The sequence below is a fragment of the Panthera pardus genome, unplaced genomic scaffold, assembly GCF_024362965.1.
Source record: "Panthera pardus isolate Hobbes unplaced genomic scaffold, ASM2436296v1 HiC_scaffold_6, whole genome shotgun sequence".
NCBI classification, from domain to species: domain Eukaryota; kingdom Metazoa; phylum Chordata; class Mammalia; order Carnivora; family Felidae; genus Panthera; species Panthera pardus.
The window spans coordinates 5094716-5117247 of NW_026526991.1; the positions used below are offsets into that span (position 1 = coordinate 5094716).

The following is a 22532-nucleotide window of genomic DNA, read 5'->3' on the forward strand; positions in this document are numbered from 1 at the left end:
AAAACAAGTGGAAAGCTATACCATGTCCATGAAGCAGAAAACCGAATATAGTTAAAGTGGCAATTCTCCCCAATTGCTAGTATTTGCAATTAAAATCCTAGCAGGTTTTTTTCCTTTGATATATTGACAAACTGGTTCTAAAACACAAAGACCCTAGAATAGTCATACAATTGTGAAAGAGAAGAACAAGTCTAGAGGACTTGCACAATCTAATTTCAAGACTAAACTATTTAGCTACCGTAATCAAGGCAGTGTGGTATTGATGTGAGAATAATCCTATAGATTAATGGAAGAGCCTAGAGTCCAGAAACCTACTTATACTTATATAGTCAAGTGATTTCCAACAAAGGTGCAAAGTAATTCATCAGAGAAATAGTAGCCTTTTCAACAAAGACTCCTGGAACAACTGGATACCTGGATAGAAACAAAATGAACCTCCAACCCTACCTCACACCATACTCAAAAACCATCCAGAAATGGATCTCCCCTAAAAACTACCCATAACAAACTTTCAAATAGATAAAACAGGCTTTATCAAAATTAAAAACTTTTGTACTTCAAAATACAAAGAGACAAGCAAGCCACACTGAGAAAATATGTGAAAATAGGTAGCTAACAAAAAAACCCATATCGAGAATATACAAAGAACACTTGCAAATCAAGAGGGAAATAAACAAACCAGTAAAGCATGCAAAAGATTTGTACATATACTTTCTAAAAGAATATATATGAATGGCTAATAATCACATGAAAATAGTCTCAACATCATCAGTCATCAGGGAAATGCAAATTAAAAGCAGAATGAGGAGTGCCTGGGTGGCTCAGTTGGTTAAGCGTCTGACTTCGGCGTAGGTCATGATCTCGTGGTTCACGAGTTCGAGCCCCTTGTCAGGCTCTGTGCTGACAGCTTAGAGCCTGGAGCCTGCTTCCGATTCTGGGTCTCCCTCTCTCTCTGGCCCTCCCCCACCCATGCTCTGTCTCTCTCTGTCTCAAAAATAAACATTAAGAAAAAATTTTCAATCAGAATGAAATACCTTTACACACCACCAGAATGGGTAAAAGTCAGACTGGCAATACTAAGCATTGATGAGGATGTCGAGCAGCTGGAGTTCTTCCGTGTCACTGACGGAATTACAAAATGGGAGTTACTTTGGAAAAGGGTTTGACAGTGTCTTATAAATTTAAACATACACTCATACAACCCAGCAATTTTACTACGAGGTATTTACCCAGAGAGAGAGACAGAGCATGGGCGGGAGAGGGGCAGAGAGAGAGGGAGACACAGAATCCGAAGCAGGCTCCAGGCTCCGAGCTGTCGGCACAAAGCCCGACGTGGGGCTCGAACCCACAAACTGTGAGATCATGACCTGGGCCGAAGCCGGACCCTCAACCGACTGAGCCACCCAGGAGCCCCGGTGTTAATTTATTCTTATGAGGGAGGTCCGTGAGAGGCTTTTTGCCACATTTCCCACCGCCACTTCCAGATCCTTGCCAATCTGATAGGCGAAGGCACAGTGCCTCGTTGCTGTTTTGATTTGCGTGTCCTTTGCTGTTGCACTCACACGTTTTTCATGTTTAAAAGTTTTATGTACTTTCTCTGTGAATGATTCATTCGTGTCCTTTGACGATCTTCTGTGTTTTAAAAATGTTTGCTTTTACCCCAGTATAAGTTGCATAAAATAAAATTCATTCCTAAGTGTATAGTTTCATGAGTTTTGGCAGTGGTATATATTATCTAACCACTGCCACAGCCAGTATTGAGGAATACCTCCACGACCCTAAAATTCTACTCTCGGCCTTTGGAACCAACCCCTCCCCTGACCTCAGCTCCGGCAACCAATGATCGCTCTCTGTCACGGTCACTCCGGTTTTGGCTTTTCTAGGAGTTCCCGTAAATGGAATAATCATACAGCGTGTACTCTTTTGTGCTCGACTGCTTCCTTCATTTACCATGTTTTTAAGACGCATCCGTGTTGTTGTAGATCCCAAGGTTTCTAACTGTTATTGCTGGGTTAAGCAATAACAATTAACCGACTGAGCCACCCAGGCGCCCCTAGTATTAAACTCTTCATTTCTGTCCCCTAATCTGTTCTCCTTCCTCCCGTCTTCAAATATATTAAGTTCCCATTCCATGCCGGCCTCTGTCGGCCTGGGATGCTCTTCGTCCCACAGCAAGTACAACGTGACTGGCATGCTCTGAACGTGTGTGACACGGCAGACTTCCTTTCTTTGTGCCCGATGCTTTCATAAAGGACCCGTCTTAAATGCCATCTCCCCCAGAAGTCTTCCCTGATGCCTCATCTGGGGTAGGCTTGCCCCCATGCATCGCGATTTATCATTGGTTTGTTTATTTCTGATGCAACAATACGTGTTGGTATGAAAAAGCCCTTTCGGTGACTTTCGTATCCTCTTTCCCAAGCCCACCAACACTGCATTGCTAAGGATCCTCTGAAGGGAGATTATGGGAGCCCCACCAGAGGCCACAGAGAGGACGACAACCACAGGGTCAAGATTTAGAGGTCACTGAAGAGAAAGGGACCACACAGTACACCAGCCAAGGTAATCAAACTCCACCAGAAAGCCAAAGAAACTCTGGAGGAGGGAGGGAAGCTGATGGACCAAGCAAAGTACGTGAGATACAGGCTCGAACTGTCTTGTGGACGAAAGGAGATCATAGCCAGGGCCTTGCCAAGTCCCAATCCACACTGCTGCTGCCAGTGTCCTGGACAAATGCCCCCACCCACCTCCCTGCTCACCAGCCAGAAGTACTCACTCTCCCCTCTGTTCCCACAACAATCGGTTCATCTCACCAACTCGGTGTGAGTTGTGTGGGTGCACACACCCTGCCAAGGTACGGGCACGTGCTAACATTAGCTGTAACCTGCCCCTTTCCCTCTTCAAAGACAAGGCCATGCAAGTAACTGAAGGCGGTGCTAGCTCAGGGACAACCGCTGTACTTTGCCAGAAAACAAAGTCACTTGCATATTTTAACTTTATTAGTAGTCACTAACACATAACTCGCAACACATTCCACACTGCACAGCCTATCGCCCCATTCCAGTGTGCCATCATACCGAAAATCAGAACCACGGGTCCAGGAGAGGGGAATGGGGGCCTGAGATGGACAGGCCTGACTGGCAGTGGAGCACAGAGGTGGCCCATGCACAGTGCCACTATGACCACCTAGGGCGGCATCATTCTGCAAACAAGGCAAGTGTAGGAAATCCCACATACTCCCCTCACGGATATTCATGACGTTAAGTGAAACACACTCACAGCTAGGAGATGTCCTATCGTTGGGAGCTGGGACACTTTCTTCTGGAGCTACACCTGGGGAGTGCTTACCACAGGAAGTCATGGCATCATTCGGGTGTTTCAGGGCACAAGGATTTCCGGCACTAGCTTACTGAACACAAGGTCCTTGGGAAAGACTAGGGTGCTGCCTGATATATACAGAATGCACAGAAAATCCCAGGTCTGATGGGCAGAAGCCTGAATTGAGTCATGAAAGTGGGAACTCATGACCTCTTCCCCAGGTCACGGACCAAAACCAATTCACGGATACAGAGCCCCTTAACTAAGGGGCCATCTGGATACCTTTGAGGAGCAACCCTGCAATACAGCCATACACATATACTGAGAATTTTCCTTTAAACCTTGCCCAGAAGGCCCAGAGAATCTTCCTTCAAATCGTGCCCGGAAGATCCTTCAGCCAATTACCACAATGACTACGCATTAAGGGAAAGAAAATACCTAGACCACTCAGGGTTATTACATAGCGGCTCTGAACTAATGATAATCCATGGAGAACCAAAGTGCCAGCATGGTCTGCTGGGTCAGACTGGAGGCTATGGAGGATAGAGGAAGCCCAAGTCCATGTCCTAGTGGGTCCAGTAAGGTGACAGACCCCCCTGTGGTTACTTCTCTAGACTCAGAATAGATAACAGAAATAAATATTCTTGGTCACTGCGAATCCTCACATCTGTTCTTTGATCCATGAAATAAGGGGCTGTGATGGCAGGAAGGACCAAGTAGAAGATCCAACTCTTCAGCAGAGAGTTTAAAAAGTCTACAACTTCCCCGGGGTGCATCAAAGAGTAAAAGACAGGGCAAGGGATTGATTTCTACCATATGCCATCCAAATCACTGTGTCCCAATGCAAGAACTACTTGGATATTTGAAAATGATTATGGATGATTGCAAATTTAATCAAGTGATGATGCCAATCACACATGCAAATCAACACAGCCCCTGGCAGCTGGTATGGAGCTATGGACATATCAAATGCTAATTTTTCAATTCCCTTTTCAACAGTTTTCCTTTACATGGCAGGGAGATCACTATACCTTCAACCTTATCTCAGGACTACGTCAACTCACCTGCTTCCTGCCATAATATAATGTGAAGGAACTCTGAGCAAGGCTTGCCCAGAAGGTCCTATAGATATTTACCAAGTCTCTGTATTGTTCTGATGTGCAATAGATGCCACACTGGCCCACTGCATGATGATATCTTATTAACTGCACCTACTAAGAAGGAAATAACAAATATCCCAGAGGCCTCAGAAAGGGGGAGAAGATAAACCCCAAGAAACTTGAAGGGTCTGCCATTCTGGTAACATTTTTAGGGATCCAGATGTCTGAGGCATGTTGGAATAGTCCCTCTAAAGTGAAAGACCATTTATAGCAGCACTCTCAACAATAGCCAAATTATGTAAAGAGCCTAGATGTCCATCAACTGACGAATGGATAAAGAAATTGTGGTTTATATACACAAGGGAATACTACGTGGCAATGAGAAAGAATGAAACATGGCCTTTTGTAGCAACGTGGATGGAACTGGAGAGTGTTATGCTAAGTGAAATAAGTCAGGCAGAGAAAGACAGATACCATATGTTTTCACTCTTATGTGGATCCTGAGAAACTTAGAAGACCACGGGGTAGGGGAAGAAAAAAAAAAGAGGTTAGAGTGGGAGAGAGCCAAAGCATAAGAGACTCTTAAAAACTGAGAACAAACTGAGGGTTGATGGGGTGGGGGGGGGGGGGGTGATGGGTATTGAGGAGGGCACCTGTTGGGATGAGCACTGGGTGTTGTATGGAAACCAATTTGACAATACATTTCATATTAAAAAAATTAAAAAATAAAAAAAAAATAAAGTGAGAGACCAGTTGATAAGTCTCTTACCACCCATCACACAAAAAAGACTCATATGCTTGAAGGGTGTCTCTGGATTTCGGAGACAATTTTGTCCTGCTATTCTGATCTGTTCTGCTGTTCTTGGGCAAGCCAGCAGTTCTGAGTGGGGCGTCGAGTAAGAAAAAGCGATCGCAGAAGGCCCAGGCTGTAGTATAAATTGTTGACTCATCAAAGAAGAGCAGCACAGCTTGTAAAGGTATTTATGGCCCACGTAAGTGCCCCACTGGGCGGCACCCACATGGATTCTTAGGAGGAAAGTTGACCTGTTCCTGCAGGTGACAGTCAGTCGCTTTGCCCAGGCAACAGGTGCTTGTTCATGGACTTCCATCCAAATGTGCTCGTGGAGACAGGAATAGGGGCTGTGCCTTGGTCTGAAAATATGGACTTCTCATCATAAAGCTGAGTTGGCGACTGCCCAGCTAAGTACTCAGCCTGCCAACAACAGCAGAGGCCAGCGCTGAACCCTCCTATGGTCCCTTTCTCCAGGTGGGCTTTCTAGTCACCTGGCAAAGATTACATTGGGCCCCTTCATCGTGGAGGGAGCAGCGATTTGTCTCCATACATCTCCTAGATACAAATTTGCCTTCCCTGCCTGAAATGCTTTTTCCATTACCATCATCCACGGACCTCCAGAATGTTTTATCCATCGCCGTGATGTCCCATGCATCAGAGTAACTAAGGGACTCATTTGATGGTGGTGACGGGATGGCAGTAACCTCAGCTCCACAGAATACACTTGTCTTGTCACATAACCCATCGCCAGAACAGACTTGATACAACGGTTGGTACCTTGCTGGTGATTCAACTACAGAGTCAGCTGAGAGGAAATCCCTAGGGGTTGGGGTGCTTTTTCTATAGACCACATTCCGTGCAGTAAGCCAGCTGAGGCAGCCCAATAAAGAGATGGCCACCAAGGACTGAGATCCTGTGAAATGAAGGTTGGGGACCCCAGCAGGTGAGCAGCGCTGTCCAGCAAAGATGTTGGCAGAGAAAGTAGGGGGGACAGAGAATGGATGAGGGAAGGAGGACACTATAATTATCAACTCAGATCTCATGACCAGTTACAGTAATGTGAGTTTAGAGACTCTTTTATATGTTGTTCGTGTCTTCCCATTTCCCTCACTTCCTTATGTGAGGGACTAACTAACACTAACAGTAGCTAACATTTTAGATTTCAGGTAGGAAGCGGGACTTTGAGTAGCTCCTGCTTTGGAGATACAAGGTTTTCATCCCTACAGAGGACAAGGTGTGTTTTGTTTTGTTTTGTTTTTTTATCCCTGAAAGTCTGCTGAGACTCAGAACGGTAGTTGGCACTGGATGTTCTTCCTCTGACCATCCCCACCCTTCTCAGCTCCCTTGCCCTAAAACCTCCCTTGTGTTGCCCCCTGGAGTCACACCCTCCTCTCCTCCAGTCCTGGCAACCACTGATCTCTCTTCTGTTCCTATTGTTTTGCCTTTTCCAGAATGGCCCACAGGCGGAAGAGATCCTAGACGTGTGGGTTAAAGAGGCTGGGGCGATAACTGAAAATATACCACTGGGTATTGTTTCACTTGACCTTAGCCAAAAGGCCGAGAAGCGATACTGGGTGTTGCTTCTACATTTAACGTGATTTGGGCTAAATGGCTTATTGTGTCTGCTTCTATGGCTTCTGTCAGGCCAGTAATGTTACCAGAGTGAGTGGGAAAATTCTCACCAGGAGATGTTTCTGAGCGAGAACCTACTCACGTGTTGGATGGAGGAAGCATCTGGTGAATAGGAAAGTTACAGCAAGTCAGCGCATTTATTCCACCCTCTCGGCTCTCCCTCAAACCTCACTCTTCATATTTAAACACCTTTTACCAGCTGTGTCTTATATAAAAGCCTAGGTGACAGTGAAAACACAGCATGTTAGCAATAAAGGTCAAGTGAGCTGTTCAATTAAAGCCTACCATTACGTTAAAAAAAAAAAAAAAAAAATATATATATATATATATATATACACACACACACACATATATACATATATATGTATATGTATATATGTATATATACACACATACATATATATGTATATATATGTATATATACATATAAGGAAAACAGCTTTTTAAAAATCTCTAAAATATTATTTGGATCAAGATTTTATGTCTTATTACCAAGATGTTAGAGGTTTTAATTTAGGCCCTAGATCTTGAGTATTTTTTTTTTTTTCAACGTTTTGTATTTATTTTTGGGACAGAGAGAGACAGAGCATGAACGGGGGAGGGGCAGAGAGAGAGGGAGACACAGAATCGGAAACAGGCTCCAGGCTCCGAGCCATCAGCCCAGAGCCTGACGCGGGGCTCGAACTCACGGACCGCGAGATCGTGACCTGGCTGAAGTCGGAGGCTTAACCGACTGCGCCACCCAGGCGCCCCGAGTATTTTTTTAAAAAAACAACAAACTCAAAAAGATGACTTTTTCCCCCTATACTATCCATTCTTAAATTGGATAGTAAGAATAATTTTTCGAACTATTTTAGTATGAGGGTTTAGATCTTATTTTACTTCCTGCCTTATTCTTTACTGTGTTGTTTGCCTTTTTTGTTTAAAAGGACATATTTTAAAATTTTATTCAGCCAATTAAAATGCACTGAAATGGACTTTTTCCTTTGGTGTATATACTTTTAGGAGTTTTAACATGTACGGATTCACACAACCACCACCGCACGCAGGATGCAGAAAGGCCCCACCACCCCAAAACCTCCCTCGCGCTGCCCTTCTGGAGTCAGGCCTCCCCCGCCTCGAGTCCTGGAAACCACTGACCCCTTCTCCGATCCTCTCGTCCCGCCTTTTCCACAATGTCACCTAGACAGGATCCTAGAGTAGCAACCTTCGAGACCAGTTCCCTTCGAATGCCTCTGAGATTCACCCACTCCCTCCTATTGCTGAGAAATACGCCAGCGTATAGATGAACCGGACTGCCTACCCCATCACCTGCTCAGGGACATGTGGGCTGGTTCCAGTTTGGGGCAATGAGGAATAGAGCTGCTGTGAACACTTGTGTACCGATTTTTTTGGTAAACTTTTCACTCGTTTTTTAGATACGAAAGCCATACAGAATTGGCCCAACACAATCATGGACTCGTCGTGGTAAGTAAACAATGTCACTCACTGCAGGTCCCCAGTCCCACCTCTAAAGCCGGTTTTGTGAGGGCCAATGCTTTCATGGTAGAATCCTGCAGATTCTCTCTTTCTAGGAGGTGACATAATGATGAAATTCAAGAAATAACTGTGACAGTGCAGGGAACCCAATGTCCTTTCTAAAGGTAAAACAGAAAATAAAAGGGCAGTTGGATGGGTCCGTGTAGACAGAGCACTGTATAGAAACGTCCACATACAAGAGAAAGCTAGACTGATAGAACACACTAGAAGGACACATTAAACCAAATTGTGGAGAGAATCGAATGCCTGACAAAGCAGACATTAGAAACAATGGGGAAAGAATTATTTCACAAGTGGTGGTGGTAAAATAGATTATCTATTTGGGAAAAAAAATTTAATTTGGATACCCACCTTATGTCAAGATGGATTAAAGTATTTTGTTTTCAAAGAATAAAAAAAAAAAAAAGCAAGCAGAGTAGAAAGCGTTTTTCTCAAGGCTGAGTAAGAATGATGAATTTATAGATTAAGCAACAGAAGACATCCCCAAAGAAGATTAATGTATTTGATTATATTAAAATGTAAACTTCTAAACAATGAGGTATCACGTAAATGAAAGGGAAGCGGCAAGCTGGGAAAAATATCCACCAGAAAATATTCTGCTTATGACAGAAAAGGTTCTCTCTTAATAATTAATTAATTATAAAAAATTGTTAAACAAAAAGGTGATAAAACTGACTTAAAAAACCATCAGTGGGGGCATTAACCAATCAGGACATGAGGAGCATTCACGTCAGGGGAGATACAATCAGCACACAGGCTCGTGGAAATGTCCAAGCTCAATATCGCTCCAAGAAATATAAATTAAAACGATAATGAGGCACCATTTTATACCTCTTAAGCTATCAATATTTTAAAACAATGTTAATATTCAATGCTGGGAAGAGTAGGAAACTAGAAAATCCACACGATGTTGACAATATAAATCATGACTATCGTTTCAGAGAGCAATTTGGCAATCCTTATAAAAATGCACCAAAGTATTCACACTCTAGCCTTGAATCTGACTCAAAGCCTGTCCTCGACCCCCTCAGCAATGATCACGACCCCAGTCCCCTCCCAGGCCCTTGCCTTCCCTCTACCTCACCTCTCGCTCCCTCTTGCCAACTCCTGCCAGGCCCCAGAACATCGTCCATGGGTTAGCCCTTCCCAGGGCTCTCCTCCTGACGTCTCAGGTCTTTGTTGAAACTTCACCTTTGCAGAGAGGCCTTTCCAGAGCCCTCCCAGAGGGTCCAAGGGTCTCCCCATCACTCTCAGCACAGCCCTGTCACCCTGCGCCCTTCCTTTCACTACTGGTATGTCTCCGCATGCTGTCTCACCCGCCAGCAAGTAACATTCTTTGAGGGCAGGGGTCATATCCTCCTCTCCATTGGGCCCCTAGTGAGCACAGTGCCGGGTTACACAGTACAGGCTCCAGAACGATCTGTGGGCTGGCTGAGCAAATGAACAAACAAACATATGCAAAACTAAAAAGAGACTAAAGACTCAAATGCAGTGAAATGGTTAAAAACATGTTGGTATATAAAATTAAAGAGCCCTAACAAGGGATCGTGACCCCATCAAACCAGTCCCTGTGACGTGCTGTTTGATTCCTCTGGATGGAATGTCTTTCTCCGGCCACCCGTGTGGGAAACTCCTCTTAACCTCTCAAAGCTCCCATTCAGTTCTGTTGACTCTCTGGAGACTTTTCTAACTTCCCAGCCAGCATGAACACATTAAGGTAAGATTTCTGGCAACACAGTGGATCTCTCCCCAAGCCTCCTGGTCTCATCACAGAAATGTATCAACAGACACATCAAAAATTTCAACGACTACTGGAATAAATACATCAACAAGATGATTTTAAAACACGCGGCGGAAGTTGAAAACAAGAAGGGGAGGTGCTAGAGGCGTGGAGGGAACAGACTCTGGTGCGGTGGGAATTTGAGTTGTGGGCACGAGAGCCCAGGGAGTGCATCAGACCCGGACAGAGCAGGCTGTGCTACAGGAAGCCCTGGGATCTCATGCTGGCACTGAGAGGCTGGGGTCTAGTGCTCATTTGGGCATAGGAGACCTGGACTGTGCAAGACCGGGAGGAGATCTGGCATGGCAGAGAGTTAGTGAACCAAAATAGATTCTAGGAGAAGAGTCAGAATGGCGCCCAGACAGATAAAGACATGAGAAGTGCCGAAGAGTCTAGGAGACGAGGAAAAAATAGAAGGAGGAGGTTCAACAAATATTTAATGAGACTTCCAGAAGAAAAGACCGGTGAGAAAGGGGCAGAGGCAATCGTCAAAGAACAACAGCCGCGAATGTTCTAGAATTCATGAAAAATACTCATCCTCACCATGAGACAGCATGTGGCTGGGAAGGTTAAATAAACAGACATCGCTAGCAAGACAACATCATGGGGAAACCGTAAAGCAACAAAAATAGAAAATCTTGAAGGCAACCAGAAAAAGGAAAAAACAGATCACTTAGAAAGTACTGGTAATTAGACAGCAGACTCTCAACAACAACACTAGAGGCCAGAGGACCGGGAAGAATGTCTCTGAAGTGCTACAAGAAAATAGCTCTCAGACAAGGATTGTATTCCCTGCAAAATCTTCATTAAAGAGTAAGTAGAAAATAGACATTTTTGAAAACAAGACTGAACCCACCACTCACAGCACCTCACTTAAAGGACTACTACAGGATATACTTCAGGAAATTGAATTCTGAAGGAGGGGTGAGATTTAAGAAGCAGGGATGAGCACACAGACTGGCAAACATGGGAAAGCCTAAACAAACATGGATGGTATAAAAAAATACAATAATAATGTCTAATTTGGGTGTTGTCAGAACAAGGCTGCACGAAAACACTAGCCGTTGGTAACATGTAAGTTGAAGCTGCTCGTTATATTCAGGACGGTAGAAATATTGTGAACTTTGGGCTTTATAAGTTGAGAACACATGTTACAAATTTAAGGGTCACCTCCTCTGTAAGGGTAGGAATAAAATATTTAATTCTCAAGACGGCAGAGGGGAAAACAAGTGTGAGAAGGAAAACTTGGACGGAGACAAACACGATGGAGGAGAGAAAGAGAAAAACACAGGGCCGAGAAATCAGAGACAGTAAACAATACAGTGGGAGAGGGAAAAAATCCAACCATGCCCGTCACAATAAATGGAAACAGACTACACTTGACCACTAAAGAGGCCAAGGGGTTCATTTTGGAATTTTTAAGATTCAGATATGCTATTTTACAAGAAACACACCTAAAGCACAAAGAGTGACAACAAGAGTGAGACAAGATATATTGGACAAATACTAATCCAAAGAAAACTGTTATGGATATTTTAGTACCAGATAAGATAGACCATGAAAGCCAGAGGGATAGAAAGATACCTACATAATTATAAAGGGAACAGTTGATCAGGAAGACAGGACAAACCTTTACTGGCAGATATGTGCACCAGAAGACAAACCTAACTTATAATTCAAAATATCAGTACTAGGGGGCGCCTGCGTAGCTCAGTCAGTTGAGCGTCAGACTTGGGATCAGATCAGGATCTCACCGTCCGTGGGTTCGAGCCCCGCGTCGGGCTCTGTGCTGACAGCTCGGAGCCTGGAGCCTGCTTGGGATTCTGCGTCTCCCTCTCTCTCTGCTCCTCCCCCGCTCGCGCTCTCTGTCTCTCGAAAATGAAGAAACGTTAAAACGATATTCAAAATATCGTACTTGGGTATTCACTTGCTGTTGTTCCCTTGTGCCCGGTTCTACTGGGAATTCGGGGTGAATGTGACAGGGGGCACGACTCAGAAATCCCTGGGTCCCTGGTCAGAACAGGTTGTCACAACAGTGCAAACCTGGCTGCCCTTAGCATCCTGACAAGTACTCTGAGCGTCCACGGTGGTCTTCATAGCTGCCATTCCTCTGCTGAACCCCGTGGCTGTGCGACTACTTGGTATTTATTTCCATATTCCTAGCACCTCCCACGATATCTGGCAGAGAAAGGGACTCAATAGGCATCCATTCAAATGATAAGTTGGGAGACTATGAACCCAACGGGATGAGTGTCTACGACTGGCATTCCCACTGAAAAAGCACAATGTAAAACTGTAGAGGTACTTTCATTGCAAACACGTAAAAATGATATACGTATGTGGATACAGGTGAAGGGAATGTGGAAACATGAACAAGGTAAATTTGTTACAGAAGGTGTATTGTGACTTTCTGCTCCTCGGTTTCATTATTGCTATTAAATTATGACTTGTGTAATTTTGAAAACGAAATACAAAGAAATGACTATATGGCTTTTAGTTATTCAGCAGAGCAATTCCTAAAAATTGTCACCATGTACAGGCAGAAAAACAGCTGTTTTCTGAGCCATGGGAATACTCACTCCTAGGGCCAAACCTTGCTTTTTACTCTAGAAGCCAGAGTGGCAATACACAGGGCTCACCTCTGAGAAGGAAAGAGGAGGCTGCGGAGAATGGGTCTAGCTGGCCTCACTTAATAGTATTTCTCCCTCCTCCTCCTCTCTTGCCTCTCCTTTCCAGAGAACCCGAGGTGTCCGCCAATTATCCCGATCCTTAGAGAAATGGCTGATGCCAGGTTGAGGGCAAGAGCTGTCCCCGAAGAGCCAGGAGCATTTTGCCATGTCGGAAAGGAAGAGACCTACTGGGGACGATCAGGGTCGCACCAACAGGTCTCGGGAGCCAACTGAGGAGGTCCCGCTGGCCAAGATGGAACGACTGAGTATCAGTGAGAACAATGATGAACTGCAACACATCAAATATGTTTCCATTCATGAGTCTGTGGTAACTTAGGAAAAACCACTCACTGAACCAATTCACTATTTTGGAAGGTGGTAAGTGAAAGGGAAGGACCAAGGACATTGTGCCTTTCTTAGACCAGCTGTGTCTCACTGTCGCCAAGTAGTTGAAGAGGCAACGCTTTCATTACAGAAGCGCTCCAACCAATAAAAGAAGAAAGGATAGATGTGAAAATATCACCACCTTATAATCCCCAGTGAATTCGTGGAGAGAAGTACTTTCAACCATGGCTGCTAACCCCACGAAGAGAGAGACAACCAGTCCACATTCGCTGCCACTGCCTATGAAGTATTGTTGCCAGAACAACTGAACAGATATCTGTGTATCTATCCATTTAGGGGCAGGAGAGGGTGGGAGAGGGAGACAGGAGAACATGTTAATGTCACTGTAGATGTCGGTTGTCAGATGTCAGTTGCAAGAAACTCCACGTAATAAACAATCCAGACTTCTATAAATGCGTCATAAGGGAACAAATTAACAAATGGAGAGAGACCCTACAGACCAAAAAAAAAGAATTGTGGCAAATCAATCTACTGTAATGTATAGACCTCATTTGGATCCTGACTCAAACTGTAAATCAATCTATTGTAATGTATAGACCTCATTTGGATCCTGACTCAAACTGTAAAAGAAAATCTGCGACAATCTGTTAGATTTGAACCCTGGCTGGATATGTATTACTATTATTGATAATTCTATTAGGTGTGAAACCAGTATTTCCACCATGTTCTTAAAAAGACTTCTTGGGACGCCTGGGTGGCTCAGTCAGTTAAGCATCTGGCTTCGGCTCAGGTCATGATCTCACGGTTCACAAGTTTGAGCCCCAAGTCGGGCTCTGTGCTAACAGCTCAGAGCCTGGAGCCTGCTTTGGATTCTGTCTCTCTCCCTCTCTCTCTCTCTCACCTGCTTTGGATTTTGTCTCTCTCTCTCTCTCTCTCTCTCTCTCTCGCCTGCTTTGGATTCTGTCTTTCTCTCTCTCTCTCTGTCCCTTCCCCTGCTTGTACTCTCTCTCTCTCAAAAATAAAACATTAAAATTTAAAAAAAAAACTTCTTATCTTTTAGAAAGACATAGTGAGATCTTTTCAATGAAATATGATGTCTGGTATTTGTTTCAAAAATATCCAGGGTTAAGGAAAAATGGGCAAGAAGATAAATGATTGACCATGAGTTGAATGTTGAAGCTGAGTACCTTAGTGGATTCATTATATTATTCTCTTTACTTTTGCATGTGTTTGAAATTTTCACTAAAAAAAAAGTAGAAGACATTAATAAAAAATAAATGAGGCTGTGCCGTATTCTCCTGGCTGACGTTTGGGGGGGAGAAAAAGTGTCAAGGAAACAATGGGACTCTTACCTCTTCATTAACTGGATAAAAATCCTCCTTGGTAATCGGTACACAAAGGTGTCGAAGACAATCTTTAGGTAATTCAAAGACACACAGCCACTTTTGGAGGGGTCCCCTGCACTCAGGGCTTTTTCAACCTTTCCATAGGACTTGGAAAGCTGCAGGGAATAAAAATTCGAGCATTGCATTCACAGAAACCCACTTCAAGCGCTATTCAACCAGCTTATTTTTACCAAAACCTCGTCACATTTTTCCCCTCCAAAAACTGATCAAAAAGGTTATGGTGGCATGTACTGAACTTCAAATGTTTAATTGATGAGCTCGCTACAGAACACTATCCCCAGTCACCGCTACTCAACTGACAGGGTAGACAAGTTTCTCCGGGAAAAACAGCACATATAATAGCTCCACCTCAAATTTCAGAGCTAAAAATATTCGCTGGATGTGCCAGTTTGATACATCTTTCTTAATATACTTGCAAGCCATTCCTACTGTGAGCCCACGCTACGTGTCTCTTGATTAAATCAGGTCAATCAAACAAAAAAGGCGGCAACATTGTATTAAGAACAGAAGTAGCTTTCAGAGTAAAGAAACTCATTAATATAAAGGCTGCATAAACAGAGTACACGTTGTGCATGTCTTTAATTCTTCTTCTTCTTTTTTTAAATGGGGAATCACAAAGAATCAGGGTCAATGAGTTTTGCTTTACGGAACTTGTAAAATTCAGTAGAGCCGGTTAACCGCTGATTTTTATAGGACTCGTAAAAATACTATGAAGATGGGTTTTATTTCCAAAGGTTTTTCCTGCTGTTTATTATTGAGTAATAACAATATTCTCCAATATTTCCAACCCTCTTCACTTTGTCTGAATTCGGTCTTTCCTGACTTCAATGAGAAACAAAATAACCATCAACTTGGGGTATAAGGTGACTTTCTTAGAAAAACAAACAAACAAACATAAAACCTGCTGGAACATGGAAATACACGTACAAGAATCTGTACCCACTATAGGAATAAGAAGCAGATTTATTGACATTCCCATAGCTTGCACAGGAACGTCAGAAATCTAACGGGAAAATCTTTAAAAATATTTAGAGAATCTCAGGGCCTAGACCTCTTCGAAAGTTGCACAGAACCAACCCAAAATGTGCCTGCATCTGCCCCTCTCTCTCTTCGGGAGGTGGGTTGACAGAGAGAAGCCAGAGCCAGATGTGGGGTATAGTCTCAGTGTATTTACTGGATTAATGAAATCCACTTTTAACATCTTGATGACATTGGTCTCCAATGAGATTTTTTTCAGGAGTGTTTCTGACACCATCAAGAGCTTTTAGGAAAAAAGCGGGGTAGGAAACAGAAATAGTGTGTTGGTGACAGGATACCAAGGAATTTTCAATGGTTACTCTTTATAAAAGGAAAAAAAAAAACCAAGCAATTCAGCAAACTAAAAAGAAGGACATAAAGATACTTGGAAGTCTCTCCATCCAATTTTTTTTACATAGTGTTCCAGAAACTCTCGTAACGATCATATAAACATACTACTTTATAAAATTGGGATCATGGCTATACATCCAGATTTGACAGATTTTTTTTTTCATTTAACAACATATCATGAAATGTTTTTCTGTAAGCACTAATACATATCTACATCATGCTTTTATTTTTTATGAAATTTTTAACGTTTATTTATTTTAAAGTTTATTTATTTATTTATTTTGAGAGAAAGAGAGAGCAGAGGAGGGGCAGAGAGAGAGGGAGGCACAGAATCCGAAGCAGGCTCCAGGCTCCGAGCTGCCAGCACAGAGCCCGATGCAGGGCTCGAACTCAGGAACCATGAGATCATGACCTGAGCCGAAGTCGGACGCTTAACTGAGCCACCCAGGTGCCCCTCTACATCATGCTTTTATTTTTTTTTATTTTATTTTTTTTTCAACGTTTTTTATTTATTTTTGGGACAGAGAGAGACAGAGCATGAACGGGGGAGGGGCAGAGAGAGAGGGAGACACAGAATCGGAAACAGGCTCCAGGCTCCGAGCCATCAGCCCAGAGCCTGACGCGGGGCTCGAACTCACGGACCGCGAGATCGTGACCTGGCTGAAGTCGGACGCTTAACCGACTGCGCCACCCAGGCGCCCCTACATCATGCTTTTAAATGATGCATGGCACACCATCACATTATTGATAGGCCAGTAAAAGGGACACCCATTTTGTTTGTACATTTAATTTCTACAAATGCTTCCCTGATCCCCAATCCAGATGAGGTCCCCCTTGTTATTCTCTGTTGTAACACCCTGTCCTTTTCTTTATTTATCGTGTTTGTGAATGTGTTTGTGTAACACCTCTCCCCCTGATGTAAGTTTGTACAATCTCCATGAGAGCTGGGTGTGTCTGTTTTGTTCACTCATAATTACCTAGAATAAAGCACAATTTGGCATGCTGGAGGCATTCAATAAACATTTGTTTTAAATGAATATATTTTCACCAAAACTGTTAATTTTTTTGATGTTTATTTTTGAGAGAGAGAGAGAAAGAGACAGAGTGCGAGTGGGGGAGGGCAGAGAGAGGGGGAGACACAGAATCGGAAGCAGGCTCCAGGCTCTGAGCCGTCAGCACCGTGCGCACACGGGGCTCGAACTCACAAACTGCGAGATCACGACCTGAGCCGAAGTCGCACGCTTAACTGACTCAGCCACCCAGGCGCCCCTTTACCAAAAATGTTCTAAAGAAGGGTTGCAAAATGTCAAAAGCTTTGACACATCAGTACGAAGGCACATAAAGATTAAAATGATAGCTCGGACGTCATTCTAGCCACATCAGAATGTAAAAAGGTTAAAGTCTAACAACATTAAGCGTTGGTGAGTAGGCAGAGCGACAGGAATTCTTTCTCATATGCTTCCGGTGGGACTGTATGTTGGTATTTTGAAACGCAATTTGCAACTGCAGGGAGCCTTGGTGGCTCAGTCAGTTAAGCATCTGACTCTGACTTCGGCTCAGGTCGTGAGCTCACAGTTCCTGAGTACGAGCCCCGCAACCGGTGAGCGTGAGTCCCACTTTGGGTGAGCTCCACTTCTCTCGCTCCCTCTCTCTCTCTCTCTCTGCCCTTCACTTGTGCCTCCCCCCTCTCTCTCAAAAAATAAAAAAAAAAAAGGAATATAGAGTGGACTGATGATACACACGTATAACTCCAGAAAGTGATACAAAAACTCATTCCACTGTGGAGGGAAATTGAACAGTCAGAGCACATAGATAAAACAATAACAGTTCGATACTGCCAGTTAAAGCTGAGGTGCACGTCCCTTACAACCGAGCAGGTAATTCCACTCCTAGGTGTAAGCTATTCCTAGACAGATGTCTGTGCACACACCCCAAAACATACGTATGTAACCACTCACAGCGGCATCATTGGGATTCTCTCTCTCCCTCTCTCTCTCTTTCCTCTCCCCTCCCCCGCCCACACACACACTCTGTCTCTGTTAAAATAAATAACTAAACTTAATAAAACAAGAACAGAAGACAACGGAACAATGCTTACAACATCTTGAGGAAAAGAAAGCAAGATGGAAGAATTACACCCAGCCAAGTGTTTCTGGTAGAAAAGTAAGAGGCAGACGGTCTCAAATATGAAAAAAACAAAGGGAATAAAGCCCCCATGAGCCTTTCTTAAGGAAATTACTTGGCTATGAAATCCAGCCAGCCAAAAAGTAAATCAAAATAATGAACTCAGAAAGGGATTAACTACGGTAAACACTGGAGAATAGTCATGTGTCTTAAACCCACGTAAACACACAACGAAGGCCAAACAACCAGGGAAATTATAGGGCCGGAATAGAATGTAAATATCATGGTAAACCCTGGCTAAGAACAAAATAGAAACAACGAAACTTGTGAGGCGGGAAGGAACACCGGGAAGCGAGAGCCCGCCCGTACTGCCTCCGATCGAAAGATCCTTCAAAAACGCCGTTATTTTCTGCAACTCTTAATGGCTTTCTTAATTCTCTTCTTGTCTCAAAGTCCCTTTTGGGACCTGATATTATCTTGTGGTAAAGAAATATTTATCCAAAGTACAGAAATATCTTCAGCTTCGCTTGAAGACAGCACTGTCAGCAAGGACTTGGATTTAAACTTGGCCCAGGCCTTACTGGCAGGGGAACTCTAGACCCGTCATTAAAGCTCTCCGTGCCTCAGTTTCCTCAAGTTGAAGCCGGGATGATAACAGGGCCTGGCTCACGGAGCTGCTGTGAAGACTGAGGAGGACCCTGCCTCGCACCCAGCGGGCCCCACAAAAGGGTTAATTACGAGGGTGGAGAGGGTGGTGATGTCTCCTTTGCTTCTGGTAAATTCAAAGACATTTACGTTAAATACATCTTATTTGTAAAAGGAGCATGATTCTCTTCTTATAAAATTATTTCTATCTATGTATCCACCCACCCACCGAGGCAGTCATCCTTCTATATATATGAATAAAGACGGGCCGAGAATTATGTTCACCAAATGTTGCCTTTGATTATTTCTGGGCGGTGGATTTTGAATAATTTATACTTTCTTCTTTGTACTTTTCAGAATTGCTTACTTTTTTTGTAACACTAATGTATTTTGTAATGGTTCTGTTTTTATGAAAACAATAAATTTATTAACCACAATAAGAGAAAACAAAGCTCTACTAATTTACCAACACAATATTACAGACTCACTTCTCCAACACCTTGATCAACACTGGCTTCTGTTAATTTTTTCCTCATTGACATTTTTCTACTGAACACCTTACATTCGTTTTTAAAAGCTCGACGCACCTTAGTCTGGGTTTACATGGCACGTACTTTGTCAAGTTTATCATTTGCTTACACAAAGTTTTGCTGTACAAAAGCTTTTCATTTTAATGTAATCAGATGTAGCATCTTTTTCTTTATGGTTTCTGGGCTATGCATCATGCTTGAAAGGTAGTCTCGATTTCAAGATTAAAAAATTTTCACCCACAGTACTTTTAAATTTAAATAGTTGATTCATACAGAGTTTTGGTGTGAAGAATGGCAGGTCACAAGCTTTTTTCCCCCCCGCACGGCTGGCTAGTGAATTTTTCCAATAATAATTACCCAATGAGCCACTCCGCATCCCTGCCACACTTTACTGGAATGCCTGATATCATATGCTGAATTCACAGACACAGACTGATCCATGACCCAGCTATTATCTTAAGTCAATTTGAATGTCAGATGGTTGTACCAGTGCCATACAGGCTTAGCATACCTTTATATTTTTATGTGATATATTGTTATGTGGCCCTCTATTACTCCTTTTCAAAAAAAAAAAATACATATGTATATCCATCCAGATATAGGGAGAGCAGACATTAATTTTGAATCTTCCAATCCAAGAACCAAAAAAGACCTCTTCATTTACTCAAGTGTTCCTTTATTTTGCTCAATAAAGATGCCTCACGTCCTCACAGGAGTCTGGAATCTTCTTCACCAGATTGAGTGCGTGAGCAGCACAAAGGAGATATGTCGGAACCAGCCTCTCAGCACCAGTACCGTTACCGACAGGCTGTCACGACAGGTTGGAGGAGGTCTCAGGGCCCCAGGAGGTGGAGGCAGGCTCCACACGATGCCTAGAAATAGCGTCCAGACCTGATGGTTTTCCATGGCTGTCAATCTCCTGTGCTCGCACTTTAGAGAACCTGGGTGTTAGGGAGACACTCTTACCTCCTGGCAGAAGGCCGTCTCAACTTCTTCCAGGGAGCAGTTTTTCCAGACCTCTTCGGATGAAACGGAGCTGTGAGGGCACTCCCTTTTGGAATTTTTGACAGATTGACTCTCCCAGGAGACCTCTGTTCAGACAAAAGAATTTTCGTTTATTGACGGTGCCAAAGATCTGTTTGAATATTCAGTGTTTCCTGTTCATCTTCACCTGCCTGGCAAAAATTTAAGACTTGAATGAACCACAAGCACGGCGAACTATGTACTAAATGGTGTTGAAATGACTGGCGGAACATTTTAGAAAAAAAGTTAAATTAATCTACCTGCTCGCTTGTGCTGGGATAAACCTTAGGTAAACAGTACATCAAGTCGAAGAATCAAACCGTAAAAGCAGAAGAAAGTTAAGATGAATATTACATAGAACACGGTCTCTGGGCGGGAAGTCCTTTCCAAGACACACATTACAGCCCCAATCGCTTAAATAATGGATCTGCCTGACGACATCAATATTTTTCTTGGTTTGGTTAAAAACACACACTCCCAAATCACAATGAAAGAAACGTGAGTGAGAAAACCTATAGGTTAATTACCATGATGCGTGAGTAGCTCTTACAAATCACTAAAATAAATACTCAGTAGAACACAGACGAAGGTTGTAAACACGTAATTCACATAAAAAGAATGAAAAATTCCAACAAATGCACAAAAAAGTACTGAACTCATTGGTGACCCAAACTCTAATTAAAACAAGTTAACGATATGTTTCCACTTGTCAAATAGGCATGGATAAAAGAGAATGACAGAGAAAGACATCAGTCCTGGCCTGTGTATAGAAAACTTGGTAACTGAATACTTTTAAATCTCCTTTTAGAATTTTACACGAATGGAATTATAGGACCGTCCAACAAATGTATGTGGGTAAGGATATTTTCTGCACTGTTTAAAGACTTACAAAACCGAAACAATTTAAATGCCCACTAATCGAGGATTGGTTTTATGAATCATGGTTCACCAAGCCTATAAAATACCACACAGACATTAAAAACAAAGGTGCCTGCCTAAGTTAATGAACATGGAAAATGTTCCTTCATATATATTGTATCATGATTGAAAGAAATATTATTAGCATAATTTAATTTTCATTTTAATACTTATGTTGTGTATTTGCCTGTCTATCCAGCCACCCATCCATCCAGCCACCCACCCAGCCATCCAGCCACCCACCCATCCATCCATCCATCCGAAAGGAAATCTAAGAGGATAGTACACCAAAAAGAATACAGTGGGAGGATTCAGGGGGTAGGATTACGGGGATGGTTATTCGTATTCTCGTGTTTTCTGCCTTTGTTGCAGGAAACGTGTATTACTTTTATAATAAAAGAATAAAATAGATCTACAATATAGCCATTTTCTTTCTCAAAGTCGACTACAAAGAATCACAAATGGTTTCCCAGATTTATTTCCTAAACTGTCTGCAAATACGCTTCACTCAAATTAAGCACACTTACAACGACTCAGCTGTAGTTAACAAACTGCCAGTCTTCTGGAATCCCACTGCCTACCTCAAAAAAAAAAAAAAGAAAGAAAAGAAAACAAGGGAAAAAGAAAAAGAAAAGCAGCCTCCCCCATCTGGCTATGTAATGAAATACAAAGCCATTCTTCCAGAACGTGGTCTGGAATTCTGTGGCATCAGTGAGCCAAGCACTTGAAACTGGGATCTCAGAACGCACACACTGCAAGAGCCTCGTCGAGAGACGGGGAAGCCGACCCACAGAACCAGGGTCTGACTCGGCTGGGCACACAGAGGTCTCCAGTCGGGCTTTCGGACACTGCGCCCTGGTGCGGGCTCCACTCTGGGACAGTTCCCAGGGACACAGGGCACATCAAGGGAAACCCATCCATGCTCTGTAAACAGGATGCCAGGTTCTGGAGGATGGGGGTGGTGGGGGGGGGGGGGGGTTGGGGTGTGAGGCCTGCCCTCGGGGAGCTCACAGTCCAGGGACCCGTGCAGCTATACTGCCACCATAAGCTGGCTACGAAGCTCAACCAAGCCACGTTCAAGGGCACCTCTCTCGTCACAGTTATGCCAGGCCTCACTCTTCAGCCGGGCATAACAATTCCCACCACCTGTTAATGTCCCCAGATTTCCTCTGAAGGGTTCTTGCTGATTTGAAATGGGGTAAAGAGGAAATCCAACGCTTAAGGGGGGCATTTATGCATGTCATAGATGCAGCAGAAGGAAACCCACCCCCAAATGTCACTTCTTCAGGTGCCAGATAGATAGTACCCTTGATAAGCAAGATGATGATGGCTCGTTAAGAATACC

The 22532-nt window shown here is 43.4% G+C and overlaps 1 protein-coding gene across 10 annotated transcripts in view; it reads right to left on the minus strand.

Annotated features, from left to right (window-relative positions):
• Nucleotides 1-22532, minus strand: part of EFCAB6 (EF-hand calcium binding domain 6) — a 241550-nt gene that overhangs the window by 138712 nt on the left and 80306 nt on the right. For all 10 annotated transcript variants that reach the window (XM_019447136.2, XM_053895851.1, XM_053895852.1 and 7 more), the window contains 2 exons: nt 20213-20337; nt 14526-14674 (listed from right to left, as the gene is read on the minus strand). In XM_019447136.2, the coding sequence (XP_019302681.2) occupies nt 14526-14674; nt 20213-20337 (274 nt within the window). The remainder of the gene's footprint in view (nt 1-14525; nt 14675-20212; nt 20338-22532) is intronic.